Genomic DNA, 18,956 nt, shown 5'->3' with positions numbered 1-18,956 from the left:
AACGTAATTTGTTCCTTCTCATTGATCCACCCAGCATCTAATAAACATCTGCTTATGCCAGGAACTATTATATATAAGTGGTGCTAGGAATACCACAGTGAACAAGAAATTTAAAAAGTTCCTTGCACTAATAACTGGGTAAGTGGGTTTGCCAATGCTGGATGGAAGACCATAAACATTAGGAACATAGTAAGTGCTATGAAAAGTCTATGTGAGGAAATAGAGAGTGACAGAAACTGGGAAGAGAGTTTTTGGTTGTGGTTATTTTTTTTTTTCTTTTAAAAGATAGTGAACAGTAGGGGGCGCCTGGGTGTCTTAGTCAGTTTAGCCTCCAACTCCTGATTTCCGCTCAGGTCATGATTTTAGGATTAGGGGATGGGGCCCCATGTCAGGCTCCATGCTCAGCAGAGTCTGCTTGTCCCTCTCCCTCTGCTCTCCCCCCTCACGCACATGTGCACTGTCTCAAATAAATAAATTATTAAATGGATCAAATCTTTTTTAAAAAAAGATGGTGAGCAGTAGGATTTAAGCAGAAAGATCTTAGCACTTGTTCAGTTTCTGGCGTACGCCATAAAATGGTAGTGAAAATGCCATCTGAAAAGGATCTTCTACTCATTCAAGTTTAGAACTGTTAAAAACAGAACTTTTCTTCTGATGAAATCTGATGCAGAAATTCAACATGTAAGAACAGTGCAGCTGTGGTTGAAATTCAAGAGTAGTGGATGCACCCCTTCCTCTCCTAGTACCTTGGGAGCTCCATTAGGGAACCCAGAACATGTGGAAAATCACTCATCAGTTTGCAGATGAGTAAATTAAAGCTAAGAGACCTTAAGTCACTGCCTGTAATCACTGAGCCAGTTAGCCACTTAGATGGAAATGCTCTTTCCATCTTATCCATTCAGAAACTGTTTGAGCATCGACTGTGTGTCAGTGCCATGCTAGGAGAATTCTGTGGATGTGTCCAGGAACGAAGGAAGAACAAGCTCCTGACCTCAAGAAGTTTTTATTATAGTAGGAGGAGATAAGAAAATAGGCAATTTATAATATAGGGTGGAGTGTAGTAATAACATCTTCCATGTGGAAGCTCAGGAAAAGCTCTGCAGTAACTGATTTCTTAAATAAGAATTTGGAGTTTGACCAATGAAGAGGAACTGCACTCGTATACTTAAATGAAGATAAGCCCCAAATGCAGTCATTATCAGTATCAGGATGCTTTCACTGTAAATAACAGAGGTCATCCAAATACATAATAGTAAGACCCAAGGTAGTATATGCTTCTAGGGTTGTTTAATTCAGTGTTCCTGGTTGTTTTTTTGATTTTTGTTTTAAGATTTTATTTATTTATTTGAGAGAGAGAGACCATGCACCAGTGAGGAAGGGCAGAGGCAGAGGGAGAAGTGGACAAGAATCTCAAGCAGACTCCCCTCTGAGCACAGAGCCTGATGTGGGTCTCAGTCTCGCAACCCAGAGATCATGGTGTAAGTCAGATGCTTAACTGACTGAGCCACCTGGGCGCTCTTCAGTGTTCCTGTTTAATTCAAGGTTGTGATATTATCAAGAAGAAGGGTTTTTCTCATCTTCCCCCACTTCCATTCTTTTGGTCACAGAATGACTGCTAGAGTTCCAAGGATAATTAATATCCATAGTATCCAGTAGAGACTCCCTTCTTTTCTCTGTTTAAGAGCCAAAGGAACCCTTTAGAATCTTTTTCTAAAGGCCCAAAGAGGCTTCCGCTGAGGCCTCATTGACCAGAGCTGGTTCACATGCCCATTCTCTAACCAGTTGCCAGCTAGAGAATGGGATTACTAAGATTTATTCAAACTGGTTAGGATTCATCCTGCTGTTTCCTCCTGTTAATGCACAGAAAGATTTTTTTTTTTTTTAAACAGAGCCTTTTGCTGAACATGGAAAATATTTCCATATAGTTGTTCCATGTTCATCACATAGAGATTAATTGCATATATTATCCATTATCCTTCTTTAAGTACATTAAAGTAAGAAATCTCAGAGTCACAGTGAGACCAGAGTGTTAGGATAAGTATATCCCAATTGTTCTAATTTGCTTTTAAGGTTTTCTGCTTATCATAACACCTGTCATTTCAGTTTCCCCATCACCTTCCAATTACTGCTCAAGTCAGAAATCTTGTTAATTCTTGAAATAGAAAAATAAAAATAAAAAAATTAAAAATAAATTCTTGAAATAGAGACTGAAACCCGATTTTGATTTATTTGCTGCAAAACGAATGCCCGCTTCTCTAGGTTTTATTTCCTTTTGTAAACACACATCACACACACACACAAGGTTGGATATATACAAATGCCATTTCATTATAGTGACTGCAGAATGAATGGAGTTTTTCAGACAGTGGTTCTGTGAAGTCCTTATTTTGGGTGTAATATCCCTTTTACTTGATAAGAATTTAAATTTCACAAAATTCTCTCTGTAGGAATCACTTCTTATATTTTGAATCTACACTCCAAAACTAACTTACTACAGATGTTTCTCTGGGTATTAAAGCTTATTAGAATAAGAGAAGTGTAATTATGCCTTATAAAGTAAGAAACTCTTGACCATATAGTAATTCTGTCTAAACGAATTATTTTTACTGTTAATCTGAAACTTCTTTGAGATTGCAGGGGATTTACAGCAAACATTTGCCTTACATTTTCTGAAATTCTAGTGACTTTTTTTCTGGTTTCTAACCTGGAAGATCTAAGCAGGAACTTTTTTATTATTCTTACTCCCCACATGTTGGTGGGATAGGTGATCTGCATGTGCACAGTTATCAGCTGGACTGCGGAGTTATGGCTGACATTTTCATGCTTTCAGTTAATGGGCCCACATTTTCAAAGTCCTTTTAGTTCAATGCTTCTGCAAGTCTGACATACCTGTCAAATGCTTGGGGATCTTGTTAAAATGCAGATTCTGAGGTTGACCACACTTTGAGGAACGAAGTCATAATCCTTATCCTGTACAGCTCCATGAAATTAGACAAGAACAGGGAAACTTGAAGTCCATTATGTAGATCAAAGATAGGGATCTTTTTTGGAATAGGGATTAGATATGTAGACAATAATCAAGTAGACTAGAGCTTACTTTTTTTTGTTATTTCTTCTTTCTCCTCCCCCACCCACTAACTTCCTTAATAGTTCCATTTATTCAAAGAATTCTTAAGAGTTGGAAATTTTGGATTTTCTAGAGCTAATTTTCTTGGCCTTGAATGAATATTGTTTAAAGGCTATATTTCAGTGCAGTGTGTACATTATTCGTGGTATTAATTTTAGTATTAATAATTCTGGTGTTATTTATTGCCATTTGTGAAAGAACGATTAATGTTTATGTCATCCATGAGAGGATAATCTTACCTTCCATAGCCTTATTTCTTTTTAGAACACTATAAATTGACATTAATTTGCAGTGATTTTGGTTTGGAAAATGGAAAAAAAGGAATGTAATATTTTAAACACATTCTTTGGTACTCTGAGCAATTCTGACAGAAATGAGAGTAAACCTGCAAGGGAGGAGACTAGAAATGACCTCAGTGTTTTTCAGTGCCCTCTGGATTTATGGTACATCCATACCATGAACAACATGAGAGGAACTAACTTAGTAAAGGTCAAGTCCATAATAATGTTGACTGAATGATGTTAAATCACTGGATAAACCAGACCTAGAGCCTCCTTTGTGTAAATTCCATCATTTTCTGACTATTGACATATGGTTTGCCAGCAGTTATATTCAGTCAGAAGCAAGATGTTACTGCTGATTTTTTTTAAAAAGTTAAGACCTTGATTCATACAGAAAATTATGTAGGTTATGTATAAGAACCTAATATTATCATATGTAACAGTTTTAAAGATTTTTTTTAAAGACTTTATTTATTCATGAGAGATACAGAGAGAGAGGCAGAGACACTGGCAGAGGAAGAAGCAGGCTCCATGCAGGGAGCCCGATGTGGGACTTGATCCTGGGACTCCGGGATCACGCCCTGAGCCAAAGGCAGACGCTCAACCGCTGAACCACCCAGGTGTCCCAGTTTTAAAGATTTTAAAGACATTTTTATGTTACGGACTAGAATAGCAGATTTGAGAGAATTCTAATGTTCAGCAAAGACACTGTAAGTGGCAATATAACTTGGCTTTATGCTTGAGTTGAGCCATCTTTAAGGATTTTAGAAAATATAATCAGAATTTATTGTAACTAGGAGGTAAATGAGTGGCCAAATGGACATAAAGTGAAGAAAAAAGTTAAATTCATATTAAAGTATAAGGGTTTTTTTTTTATTTTTGAAGTTGTGTTTATTTAAGTAATCTCTCCACCCCATATGGGGCTCAAACTCATGACCCCCTTCTGACTGAGCCAGCGAGACGCCCCTTAAAATTATGTTAGAGAGAACTCATTTCAGGGGTTTATTTTAAGTTGCAAGAATTTAGTTTTATGTGGAATATCAAATAGCACTATTGAGATTGTCCTGTTTCTCACTATAAAGGTGAAGTATTGTTTTCTGAAACCTGTGTCAGTTTGGTTATGTGTATAAAAATAATATGTCTGTGCACCATATGTTTGAATCAAGTATAAATCTATTTCTTCCTTTGGGTAATGTTCAAAAAAAGTTTGAAAGCTGTTGTATCAGAACACAATAAAATGGAAGATTTAACTCCAGTATGGAGAGTTTTCAGTTAAGATGGTGGACTGAGCCAGTATAGGACACTCTCTTCTTGCTGGTTATATATAGAAACACCAGAGAAAATAACCAGTAAAGGATGGTCTTGATGATGGTGTGGTATATTTAGAACACACAGAAAGACTTAAGCAAGTAAGGGATTTTCTAGGTGCCAAAAACAAAGAGGAAACTCAGTGAGAGTCAGAGTGAAATCAATAGAGTCTGGCCCTCAGGGGAATAAAACCCAGTTTATATATGACCTAGAGGCCTTGGCAAGCATAGGAATAAGAGTCAAGGCAGAGGCCCCAGACTGTAGGTGCTGCAATGAGGCTCACTCATAAAGCCTAGAAAAAGCTATGCTTTTCAAGATCAGAACCCAGAAAAATGCCTCCTGTTCCCACCCCGGGCAAAGGAAAAAATTGTACTGTCAGGAATTGGAGACTAGGACCTCTATAAGAGGTAGGGGGCCTTAATTTGCAATTCCAATGACCTAGGTCAGAAATACTAAACCTTAAGATGATCCAGAGCCCACAACCCTCTAGAGGTCTTTCCCTGGAAGAACAAGCACAAAACTACCCCATAGATACATCTCTAAATAGAGGGGACCACAGACTCCCTTGGAACTTGACTGCTGCTGCCCATTTGTGCCCCAGAACAGCACAGCACATACACAGGAGCCAACTGTTGTGAGAGGCTGCTAGTAGATGATTAATGGTGGAAGGCAGAGTTTTACCCAAGAAACCAGAAATAATTAGAGCAGCCTGAAAAGAACTTTTAAGCTAATCTGCTTAAAATATGGAAGGGAGACTAAGAATTCATTAAATGAATTAAGTATTACTTTAAAAGAGCAGATAGATTTGAAAGAGATACAAATAGAATTTTTAGAAATAAAATTAGGGGCACCTGAGTGGCTCAGTCATTTAATCATTTCACTCTTGATTTTGGTTCAGGTCGTGATCTCAGGGTTGTGGGAGTGAGCCCTGAGTTATGCTTGAGATTCTTTCTCTCCCTCCCACCTCCCCTTACAAATAAATGGGTCTTAGGGGAAAAATAAATATGTGGACATGCTTTTTTTTTTTTTTTTTGTGGACATGCTTTTAAAAAAAGGAATAAAATCTGTATCCGGGGAAATAAATACAAACAATGTAAATGAATTTTAGGAAAATCAAATTATAGAATCTGGAATTTCGAGACTTGCTAAAAAGGTCAGATTATAAGACCAAAGGTAAATTTGAGACGTGATCTTTTGGAAATCTAATACTAATTTAACATTGAAGATCTCATTCTGCCAGACAGTCTAACCTCACAACCTGCCAGTGTATCTCCAAGCATCATCCTTTTAGTTTTAAAACTGATTGTCTCTGCTTTGTCCTCTTGCTATGGAATCAGTACCAGAGAGAAAAATACGACTAATGGCAGTTCCTCTTTCCATTTGTTACTCATAAGACTTTAGGGAAATCACCGTGGCTCTGGCTCCTTATCAAAAGAAAGATGGATCCCCTTGTAATATAGTCTGTTTGTAGAAATTTGCAAAATGAATATTATCAAAGTCTTTACAGTTTAACTCTTTCGGAGTGTACTGTCTTTACTGTTTTGTCTCCCCTCATATGATGTGATATTCTATGACAATATCATCATCATTATAATTTTATTATTTTGGTCTCTAACAATTGGATAGTTTTCTTTGGACATTTGCTAACATTTGTATATGGAGATCATTATTCATTTGACAGAATATACTTGAAATTGTTTTTCCCTTAAGTGGTACTGAGATCAACTTTGATTTTCCATATTCCTCATGTGCCAGGAGCACACATTTTTAGATGACTAACTATAGTTTGGGGTATGGTTTGTAGCAATAGAATAGACATTTTTCTGCAAAAGGTAACTGGTCCCAATGGGGTTCAAACTTGTGATCTTGGCCTCATTATCACACTTTTGTAACCATCAGACCTAATAGATATATTATATGTATTTCAGTCTGTAATCTTAAAATTGAGTACTATTTTTTTATTACCCAAGGTTCATTTCAAATGTGTAATTAAAAATCACTTTGGGACATTTCTCACTTTTGTTTGATAGTAAAAGTAACAAAAGTAAAGCAGACAGCCAAAGAACCTAACTCACTTTTCATCTTCCCTGTGTTTTCTATGACAGTGAAAGTCACAAAAGTGAAGCTCGCAGGCAAAGAGCCTAACTCACTTTACGGAGAGTGCTCCGGTACCTTTTTCTTTTAGTGAGGCTATAGCAGGTCTGATGTCAGTCACTTTAGAGACCTTTAGACCTCAGTGCTCATTTACTGCTAAAATGTACCAGCTCTGCTTCTGCATTATGAAGATCATCTGTCAACACTTTGAGATATTCTCCTTTGTTATTAAGCTTGTGATGCTCTACACTGTCAGGTTTTTTGCCAATTATAGTTAAGGTACAATGGTGTATTCACCAGATCAAAGTCTCACATTGGCGGTAGAGGAATGATTTGTAAGTCTTTATTCATCTGAATTGTACAATAGAACACCTGAGGAATGCAAATAATCCCTCTGAGGACTCTGCAGGAAAGGCTGTTAAAATGACAGAGTAGAACTATTGTTATTCTGAATTGATGTTTTAGCCAAAGTAATTATTTCTTATCTTGTTGTTTCTTAACAGTTCTGGTTTTATTAGTTATGTTGACCATATTTGTGATACAAAATGTGTGTGATATTTTTGTATTCTCCTTTTACCTCGGCTTGTTTTATTTTCATTTTCAATGAATCTGTATTTTGTATGTGGATATATATATGTGTGTGTATATATATCCACATATATCTCCAGACACTTGATTCTCACTTGTGTAATAAACATACATCACTAAGCCACATCGCTTTGTTTGAACGTTGTAAGTCTGTGAAGTAACTTAGAATCTCATAAGGTTATTATAGGCAGAAGTATCAGTTTAAATTTTCCCTTGTTCGTGGTGCCTGGCCGGCTCAGTCTGTGGAGCGTGCAACTCCTGATCTCAGGGTTGTGAGTTTGAGCCCCACATTGGGTGTAGAGATTACTTAAATAAACTCTTTTTAAAAATAGAAAAAATAATAACAGATTTTACCTGTTTTCCTTAACATATCCTTCATAATTTTGAATAAGGAAACATCTGATTTGAATTTCCTATTTTATTTTATTTTTTTTTTTTTTTTAAACTTTTATTTATTTATTTATTTATGATAGGCACACAGTGAGAGAGAGAGAGAGAGGCAGAGACACAGGCAGAGGGAGAAGCAGGCTCCATGCTCCGGGAGCCCGACGTGGGATTCGATCCCGGATATCCAGGACCGCGCCCTGGGCCAAAGGCAGGCGCCAAACCGCTGCGCCACCCAGGGGACGTCTGGATGGCTCAGCAGTTGAGCATCTGCCTTTGGCTCAGGGCGTGATCCTGGAGACCTGGGATCAAGTCCCACATCAGGCTCCCTGCATGGAGCCTGTTTCTCCTCCCTCTGCCGGTGTCTCTGCCTCTCTTTCTGTGTCTCTCATGAATAAATAAATAAATAAAACCTTAAAAAAAAATAAAGTACACATAATTTATTCCAAAATAAACTCTTAGGGATTGGTCCATTCTTTTAGGATGTGACCAAAGGGAAAAAAACATTATGAAGATCAAAAACTGCTGATAGCATTAAATGATTAAATTATAGGTTAGTCTTATATAACAAACATGTATAAATTATTATGTGAATTTTCCATTCCTTTATCCTATGGTAAATCCTCCTCAGTAGGCCATATTCTTAATTTTTTTAAAAGATTTTATTTATTCAATCATGAAAGAGAGAGAGAGGGAGAGAGAGAGGCAGAGGCACAGGTAGAGGGAGAAGCAGGTTCCATGCCAGGAGCCCGACATGGGACTCGATTCCGGGTCCCCAGGATCAAGCCCTGGGCTGAGGGTGGCGCTAAACTGCTGAGCCACCGGGGCTGCCCCCATATTCTTAATTTTATAATAACCAATCCCCTCACATTTTCTTTGCTAGGTGAGTTTTGATGAATTTGTGCTTTAGTTTTTGTGTTTCTTTTTCCCTATTATGATATTTTACATTGATTACTTAAAGGATTCCAGCCACAATTTTTTGCCATAATAACTATTAAAACCTTGGTCTAAATGTGGAAGGCTAGTAGAATTACATAAGACTATGGTATGCATTAATATTTTTAACAAAAGTTTCTGTGAAATCTGTATTCACTTCTATTGTAAACCCTATTCCAGAATCATAGACATATGATCTATGATTGAGAATGAAAATTAGCCATAGTAACTACTGTTATCCTTAACAGTAATAATTCTAATAGTGATGCTGTTTACTATATGCTAGCATTACTTTCCCAGGTTCATTACAATATAATGTGTACTACAGTTATCTCCGTTTTTATAGGTGAGGAAGCTCAGGTTCAGAAGGGTTTGTTAACCTGCCCAGGAAGAAAGAGCTAGCAAAGTGGTAGAATCAGAATCTGGTTAATGTATTCACTACACTTACTTCATTTATGTTCCAACTACTGCTTTGCCAAAATACCCCATGATCTAGAAGAAAAAGAAATCACTCAGTAACATCTTTTTGGGGAAGTTGGTGTCTATTCCCTAACTGATTGTGCTTTCCAAACCCTTTGTGATTAAAGGAATTTATTTCCTCTAGTTCCCTTATTTGTGCTCCTGCAAAAGTAAGAACAGTGTGTATACAATCAACTAGGTTTGTAAATCTGTATTTCTGTATGTCTTTATTTATTTAGCAAAAGTCTCCCTGAGAGCCAGGCACTATTGTGAGCTCTTGTTAGTCCAAGAGGGCACTGAACTAGACTTATAAATATCTGGGTGGAACAAATTATTTATTTGGCAAAAACTCCTACAAATTAGCTGGCACTTCTTAGGTGTGGTTCCTATATAAACAGAACTTAATGTTTTTGCTTCTTAAAAATTTACCTTATTTTACAGTAAGGAAAATCATAAATCATAAAATTGAGGTTTTCAAGGACACAGGTGTTACTGCTGAACAAATTTAGTGTACTTTAAAAAGTTTTATAATATTTGTATGATGGTTCATAATGTGCTAAAGTAAAACTAGATTACAGTAAAATCTCACGGCGTATACCTGAAGCAATTGCTGCCTGTTAATGCCTTGACCTTGGAAAGCTATACACAAAAAGATGGCATCATAAAACCGTGCAATTCTTATGAATATGTATGTGCTACTTGATAATAATGAATGTGGTACAGTCATGCATGCACTACAAGATAATGTTGTGCCCTTTTTTGTCTACAGGTTGATAAAAATTAAAGAGTGGGTGGACAAGTATGACCCAGGTGCCTTGGTCATTCCTTTTAGTGGGGCCTTGGAACTCAAGTTGCAAGAATTGAGTGCTGAGGAGAGACAGAAGTATCTGGAAGCGAACATGACACAAAGGTTAATTAGCATTCATTTTCCCTACACTTTATTATCAACTATTTCCTTGCAGTAATTTAATTGCTTGCGCTGATAGAATAATAAATGACAGAGTAATTACCATTATAAAGAGGGAATCTTCTCCTTTCTTTACCATGAGACAGAGTGAAAAGATTTATTTTAAATTAAGTTTTTAACTGTCATCTGTCATCTCTGTACAGTGTTTTAATTATAACATAGGTATTAGTTATGTATATTTTTGAGAAGGAATGATCGCCAAAACTCTTTCGTCATGTTCGGTGGGGGAGGGAAAGGGTGAATCAGTTGCCTTAATTTTTTCTGAGTAACACTAATATATTGTTTAAACATTGGATTTCAATCAAATAATTTTGCTTTCATGACCCACGTCCTGGAAATAATTAATATTGGAGGAAAATAGTCATAGAATGAGTAGATCAGATTTTTCTCTTTTTTTTATAGTAAACAATTCAAAATGATATATTCAGACTAATACAATTAAAACCAATTTTAGAAAGGATTTTTTTCAGAAACAGTTACATGCTTTCAGGCCTCTTCAAGTGTATTATGAAAGATGAATGGTCATTTACTAATATCTTTAACATTTCTGCTTGAAATGAATAATTTTAGCTCTATACTGATCTCTGGCACAATCAAGTTATATGTTGAGTGAATTTGTTTCATTTTATTTCAGCGCTTTGCCAAAGATCATTAAGGCTGGGTTTGCAGCACTCCAACTAGAATACTTTTTCACTGCAGGCCCAGATGAAGTACGTGCATGGACCATCAGGGTAAGATTCATACTTATTCATCAGCTATATCCAGTTCCACACTATTGAATTCAGATTGATATCACTGACTTTGAAGTTTGTCATGGTGGCGGTTAGCTAGTCATTACAGATGAGGTTTTTGTCCAGGATAACTTTAATTATTTGTGAGCTGCTGAACAGTGAAAGTGGAGCGGCATTGATTGAGGCAGGTAACAATTGATTCTGCCTATTACATAGTCTGAATTTCTTCATCCTGTAGAATCTGTCTACCCTCCTCCTGTGGTCAGAGATAAGACGCACCAGTATTGTGCTTGCTTAATCTGTGTGACTGGGTTTGTCTGCAGTGAAATTGATGTTGCTTTTCATTTTGTATTCGCTAAGTTTGTTTGGGTTGCGGGTGGTTCTTTCCTCCTTTGCTCTGCTCGGATTACATTTTCAGCAATAAAAGCAATATGACATCATTATGCTCTTCATAGATACACAGTTGGGCTCAAAGAGCTAAACTCAATGTGTAATAATTCATGCTTTTTTATTTGAGTTCATAGAAGTGTTTATTTTTGCAATGTTATATATTCAATCTTTCCTCTTTAAAAATGTGATATGTATTTTAAATATTGATGTATACTGATTATGACCAGAAAGAATGACTAATTTATTCCCAGAGGACAATAGAAACTGTGAACTGTAATGGCTTGCTTTTAAATGTAAATATATTATAATATGGTAGTTTCTATTGAAAAATATTTTTAAATATATGTAGTCCCAAATAGTGTTATAGAATATAGAAATAATGTCATAACTTTTAGAAATACTCAGTGTCTTATGGATTCTTTTATTATGCTTTTTTTAGTATATGCTCCATGATAAATTTTAGTGCTGTTTTGATTGCTGTTTTCACTGACTACCATAATTTATCGTTACATTTATTTTGATTTAATACGGATACAATCACGGAGGCAGTCCAACATAACATTAAATGTGTGAATATGAGATTCACTTTTATTACTTCTCCCCTTTGTAAAAAAATGTTTGATTGGCTTCTAACCAAGGTCCTTTATATAGACTTAGAAAATAATGTCAAAGCAAATCCAAGTTAGTAAACAAATTGCCATGGTTTATTTTCACTATATATTTTAGAGCCTTAAAACTTCCAAATTTAAGTATATGCAGCAGGGAAGATAACATGTTCTGGGCTTGAAAGTGTGAAAGCTGGTTTATCTTAAGACTGATTGTAAGTATCCATGATTTAATGTGCTGAGATATTTAGTCAGGTAAGCATCAGTGAGTAGCCATATTAACCCAATACATCTTTTATTGTAAAAACTGTGCTTTATAGTGTCAGACTCCTTATCACTTTAACATGCTTTATTAAGCAGCCTTTAGGTCACCATTATTTTTCAAATTTCTTTCCATGGTTGTGTGTGTCTGGAATGTATGTCCTTGTAATTTAACATATGGAGTAATTATAAGACATTTTTCTTCCTATATCAGCTTGAATTTTCCTTCCTGGTGGTTACAGGCAGCATGTATTATGTTGAATGTTTGAAAATTTTATTACTAAAATTTTATGAGAATTTCAAAATTATTTGCTGAACATAGATTATATGATTTGTTGAAAATGTCTTTAAAATGTCCCTTTATATATTGATTTTTATATGTTCTTTAGATGAGCGGAAATTTTAAGGCTTTTTATCTTTTTAAAACCTTTGATAATTCAGCTTGAAAGTTACTTGAAAATCCCTATTTTTTTCCACTGTGAAGAATAGAAAATCGAAATGAAACCGACACCAAAACTAGACCACTGCATCTAAATCAATACAACTGGATGACTGTTAGGAAAAACAAAGCTATGCTTCTTTAATATCTACTGATCTGTCGGTGCTAAAATCTGCTACACAGACAGTGCCCAGTGTTGAAAATGTACTAATTGTATACCTGACATCTTAACCGTGGTATTAAACTAAGTTTAAGTTGAACCCAACTGCAGATCAGAGAAAAGAAACTCTTCGCTTACAATCAATCATCTTAAATGCAATTAGTTTTCTCTGGTCTTTCTTCTCAAAGAAAGGGACGAAGGCTCCTCAGGCTGCAGGAAAGATTCACACAGATTTTGAAAAAGGATTCATTATGGCTGAAGTAATGAAATACGAAGATTTTAAAGAGGAAGGTTCTGAAAATGCAGTCAAGGTAAGGAATTATTTTCTGGTTTCATATTTATAATTTTTACTAATATGAAAATAGTCATGATTAAAATGAATAACTGTCTTTTAAAATGTGTGTCAGGGTTTAGTGTTACTGTCAACTGATTGAAGAGCTTGTAGGCGTTTACATTCTTTTAGATAATTTTTAAAATGTGTGAGTTGTCCGTATATTTGTGGTGTATATTAATATATTTCTAAAACTGCAAATAGAAGTAGTTTTAAATTATAAATAATTTCAAAGAGCCTGTTTACTAACCACCAATGAAAAATTATACTTACTACATTTGAATATCTGAAATAGAAATAGAATGGATTATGCTCATGATTAATTCAAGGAAAGAGACAGAAATTTAGTTAAATAAAACCTGCTTGTGCTAGAACTTCATGGTTGTACTTTTTTTTTTTTTTTTTTTTTAAGATCATTGGGAATTTGATTTGCTTTCTCAACACTAGAGGGCAGGTCCAAAATTGTGCTTTATTTTAGCTAATAAGTATAATTTGATATGCAGCCACTAACAATGAAGCAGTGCTATACATGAGTAATAAATGATTTTTTTAATGTAAATTCGGCTGCAAGCTTACTTTGTTTGGCTTTATTGGGTTTTACTTGGCAAAATCTAGTACTGTGTCGTTTCTAATCGATAAATAGGTCAAGTGATTAAACTGACATTGTAGGAAGGCTTCTTTATCTTTAATTTGATATTTGAAGACGACCATAGAAAATATTACAGAAATTAAAGAGGTCTCTCATGTGTTTACTATTTCGTAGTTTAAAAGGAATGCAAAAAAGTTTATTTCAAGTTTAGTTTATTCTCATTGGTAATCATTGAAATGATCATACTGAACAGCAGGACTTTAATAGAACTGTTGGAACCCCAGGAAGAGGAGGGAAAAATCTTGGTATAATTGGTTCAATGTAGAGTGAGAGCCATTTTGGTTTCTTAAGTGGAGTGAAAGAAGTTAGATTTTATAACTAAACAAAGTCATTAACTTTTTAATGGTGTCATTTGTATCGATAGGTACGCAAATATTGAGATTGAACTTTGTCAGGAATACTAATCAGACTTGGAAAATCTCAGATTATTTTTCAACATGCTACATTATGTTGGCATATGTATTTTTCATAAAGTAAAGATGATTAAAATAAGAATATTTTTCTGTTACTGGAATTCAGGAACCAATGCTTCTTCTCTATACTCTCACGTATAAACCTGTTTTACGAATCCATAATCGATGTCTATGTTATAATAAACTTGAAATATATGTAAATTGGGAATGCTTCCTTGCACAATACAGAGAAACCTCATAATATGTAATAAAATACTATTTCTTGCTTGTAGAAATGCTTAACACTAACTGGAAGCTTTTATACTATAAATTAGAAAAGATTGACCTCTGGCTTTTAAGCTTAGAATACCATTAAGTATTTTATGTGATTTTTAATCTCCAAAAGTAGCATTTCAGAATTTGAACTCCAAGTAGAGGTTTTATGAATCACTTTATGCTCTCTTACTCAACAAATATTTACTTGTATCTTATCAAGTAGGTTTCAAGTTTGAGAGCAAGATTGTGTGTGTGTGTGTGTGTGTATGTGTGCGTGCGCGCGCGTGTATTTCTAACACCAGTGCAGCATAACTAATTTAATGCCAGTGCTGTGAACTATATACTGAATAGCTCTGTGTGGGCTTTGTAGTCTACAGGGATATCACATTATTAGCAATCATATCTGCTTAGGCAAAGCTGGCTTCTACAGATGGCTGCTTTCAAGTGCAAATGAACTGGTTAGACGTGTCTTGTTTAATACATACTCAAGATTCACAAATGGGTATTGATTTTTTTTTCAACCAGTGTTTCTGATAGCAGTGGAAATGGATTAAATGGTCTCTAGAGAATTTAAAGGAACACTGTCACCTTTAATTAGTAGTAAACTTGAGTGGTAACAAAGTATATAAACTTACAGTAATATGTCACGTCAATATGTATTTGATTTAAATTGTCTATATAGTTTTATAACAGTGGGCTTTAGATTCTCAAAATAAGTAGCATATGGCCTCCAGTATATCACATGTCTTTACAGAAATCATGTGAATGTGGAGATATGGCATATGTGTATATCTGTATGTTTTAGAATGTTAGGGTATCTTAGTTTTTGAACAAATTAGCTCCGGTTCAATAGCACATTATCAGTAGGTGATTTTTAATATGTAGCCTGGACATTTAAAAATGTGCTTACTAGGGCTCTGTGATCTGGTTTGTTGATTTTGACCTCAGATGTATGGTCTTTGTTAGTGTTGTTTCTGATTAGCATAATTGCACTTGACTTTGAACATTCTTATCAATATCTTCAAAGAGAAGTACTAATCTCATTGGGCAAAGGTTTCATGTTCTCAACAAATTCTAACAGAAAGAAAACACTTTGGAGAATTTTTTCCAAAAGATCCTCGAGTTACTGTTGAGTGGTCGATGGTGGGGTCATGTGGGACTGTGTCAGTGGTGTGCAGTGTTAAGTGTAGATGCCAAAGAGCCTGTTGTGCTCAGGGTGAAGTGTGTGTGCTGTGCCTGGGGTGAACCTGGGTCTCTGGAACTGCTGCTTGTTTGTATTAGAATTACTGGCGGATTGCACTTCTGGATCTGCATACCAGCAGGTGGAATCAGTTGCTTTGCCAACTAATTTACAAGTGGGAAAAGTGTCTGCAGTTCCAACCTGTTAGAGTCTGCTTGAAATGAGGGCTGTTAGTAAACTTCTTCGTGGTGAATTCTAGCACACATCACTGTGTATGGTCACTGTCAAGACTAAATAAAAAGCCACAAGGAAATAATTCAAAATCTGTACACTAAGATTGATAGTAGTTTTCCTTGTAGCAAACTCCTTTTGGCATTACCAGTATCACCAAATAATTTCCTTAAGCAAAATAAAGTAGCTTCAAACTAGTTATATAGTCTTTGCTTCCTGCCTGGTTTGATCTGTTTTGTTACAGTGACTTGGTGGATGTTTGCAGACACATCAGAAATGTACCATAAACAGCATGTAATGAAACTTAATGATATTGGTATAATTACATTTATGTACCAACAATTTAGTAAAGAATACATTATGATTATGTACGTATGGAAAATCTAGTTCTGCCCAAATCAGGAGTACTTTGCTTCTCTCCAAGTCTAGTTTTGAACTTAGGTATTTTCCTATATTTCTTTTTTTGTTTAATATGACCCAAGAAGTAGAATACTTTTTGCATCTACTGCTGTCATTTACTTCATGTGTTTCATTGTAAGATAACCCATTTCCTCTCTATCTCCACTTTACAGGCTGCTGGAAAGTACAGACAACAAGGCAGAAATTATATTGTTGAAGATGGAGATATTATCTTCTTCAAATTTAATACACCCCAGCAACCGAAGAAGAAATAAATTTTAGCTATTCGGATAAATGTACAACTTCCTAAAAGGGATATGATTTTTTTAAATTAAAATTTCTGAAAACTGAGGGACAAATAAAGTTAGGGGATGGGAATCTTCTAAAAACAGAATTATTTTTGTTTTAAAATTAAAATACTGTGTACCTCCAATGAAATGCAAGTTCACTGAATGTGAACAGCTTTGCTTTTCACGTGATTAAGACCCTACTCCAAATTGTAGAAGCTTTTCAGGAACCATATTACTCTCATGATACTTCATTAATCTCCATCATGTATGCCAAGCCTGACACATTTGACAGTGAGGACAATGTGGCTTGCTCCTTTTTGAATCTACAGATAATGCATGTTTTACAGTACTCCAGATGTCTACACTCAATAAAACATTTGACAAAACCAGCCTTGGTGTGTTTGGGGATGTCTGTATTGACTGGCTGTGGTGTGCTGAATGCGATACGGCACCTGGTGGTTGCTGATTACAGAATTTTAAGGCGTGTGTATGACACAGTAACTGGCAGTGTGGGGCAGCTGCAATTGTATATTAAAAGTGAGTCTTTCATGGGAATCAGAAGAATAGTATACCAGGGATTTGTCTCAAGAAAGTTAATTAATTTGTAGATGGACATTTTTTTGAGAGATGATAGCAATGACGTTACAAAGGATATAACATAGACTGCGACCAAAAAGAAAACAATGCTGGAAAAAAAATTCTGCTTCAAAAACTAAGGGATTTTTGGTGATTTTCTGACTATACTGAGTACTGTATTCATTTTTAATATTTCCTCTGATATTATGGAATTATTGTGAAAACTAACCCCGGGAAACTAACCCATTTGTGGGTTATATTCTTGTTTCAATTCCATAGTGAGTATAAAAGTTTGGCCGTGGAACTATAAAAGATTAGGACTTGAAAACTATAACTTTTCTTATATTTGCTATTAAGATATTTTAGACTAGTTGAAATTTTAGTATGCGTAAGTTAAGTGCTTTCGAAAATCATAGCAGAAAATTCTGAAAGAAAATAGTAACAACTTGGGTATTTGGACACACTTTGCCACTTTTACCTTCTTCTCTTATGATGATAGTACAGTCTTCTCATCCCTGAGCCTCACTTTCTCTCCCATGTTCACATTCCTACACGACCTCCCTTGGCCCTTTCGCGGTTGTCTGTGATCACAGAACCATTTCAGTAGAATGCAGATTCACAGCCCACCGTATTACTTAGTCACGTTACAGGTAAGGAAGTAGCAACACACATGCAAACTTAACACTGAAGTTATTTAGCGTAGCACAAAAGGCAAGAAAAGAAGTAATTTTAAAGGAGATCTGCTTTTACACAGGAGAGGATATTTAAAGAGGATTTGGTTAAGTAACGAATATAATTTAGAAGCTCTCTAGTGAGTGTGTTCCTTTTGAGAATCAAATGCTGGTCTTCTAACATAAAAATTAGTAAACAGGAGAAGAATAAGAATCAGCTGAAAGGTATTTTTTGAAGAACTGAATAGGGTGCCAGTTAAGCGTCTGCCTTTGGCTCAGGTAGTGATCCTGGGGTCCTGGGATGGAGCCCTGAGCTGGGTTCCCTGCTCAGCGGGGAGTCTGCTTCTCCCACTCCTTCTGCCCTCCCCCTGTTCATGCTCACTCTTGCTCTCTTTCGGTCTCTCAAATAAACAAAATATTTAAAAATAATAATAATAAAGTACTAGGGGCGCCTGGGTGGCTCAGTGGTGGAGCGTCTGCCTTTCGCTCAGGTCATGATCCCGGGGTCCTGGGATCAAATCCCCCATCAGGCTCCCAGTAGGGAGCCTGCTTCTCCCTCTATGTCTCTGCCTCTCTGTGTCTCTCATGAATAAATAAGTAAATTCTTTTAAAGAAAAAGCAAACGAACTAAAATATAAATGAAACTCGGAAACAGGTACAGTTGACCAAGTTTGCTGTGAAAATTATTTTTTTTCTGTATTGGATGAAAGTATAGATTAGTGGACTTACTAAGGACTTCAACAACATAAGAAAAAGCCAAATCTCTTGCTTTTGAGTCTTCTCCAAAGAAAATTGCATAGACTTCTTAAAGAAGTTTGAAATCTCGTTAAAAAGCCTTTAAGATTGTGTGATTTTACTTTCTGCCTAACTTCTCATGCAGTTCTTGTTTATTGTAGTACAGAGCCATTAGTAAGAGAAAGAAGTTCGTTTTGAGGTAACTATTCATTAGGGGGTGAAATTAAATACCAGAAATGTTTAATTTGTTTAGAAGTTCTGCAACATTATACACAAATAAGATTATATTTTCTACACAAGTTGAGAATTTTAAGAACTTTGACATATAGGTAACTTGAGTATATGCCTATATCTTCATGTTTTCTCTCCTTTAATATTGGTGATAATTCGTAGATTTTTAGGAATACAAGTGAATATTTTTTCATCTATCTGTAGATCCATCTTAGTCAAATTTGTGATAGAAGAGATTAGGCTTGTGCCTAGAGCTTGAAAAAAG

At 35.5% G+C, this 18,956-nt stretch overlaps 1 protein-coding gene across 5 annotated transcripts in view; it reads left to right on the top strand.

Moving 5' to 3' along the window:
* Positions 1–16,867, top strand: part of OLA1 (Obg like ATPase 1) — a 163,931-nt gene extending 147,064 nt beyond the window's left edge. For all 5 annotated transcript variants that reach the window (XM_035697069.2, XM_049106231.1, XM_035697077.2 and 2 more), the window contains 4 exons: positions 9,947–10,087; positions 10,779–10,875; positions 12,919–13,041; positions 16,362–16,867. In XM_035697069.2, the coding sequence (XP_035552962.1) occupies positions 9,947–10,087; positions 10,779–10,875; positions 12,919–13,041; positions 16,362–16,463 (463 nt within the window). In that variant the 3' untranslated portion in view covers positions 16,464–16,867. The remainder of the gene's footprint in view (positions 1–9,946; positions 10,088–10,778; positions 10,876–12,918; positions 13,042–16,361) is intronic.
* The last annotated feature ends 2,089 nt before the right edge of the window (positions 16,868–18,956 follow it).

This window comes from Canis lupus, chromosome 36, assembly GCF_003254725.2.
Source record: "Canis lupus dingo isolate Sandy chromosome 36, ASM325472v2, whole genome shotgun sequence".
Classification (NCBI taxonomy): Eukaryota; Metazoa; Chordata; class Mammalia; order Carnivora; family Canidae; genus Canis; species Canis lupus.
The sequence above is the reverse complement of the archived record's forward strand: the minus strand, read 5'-3'. Positions and strand labels throughout refer to the sequence as shown.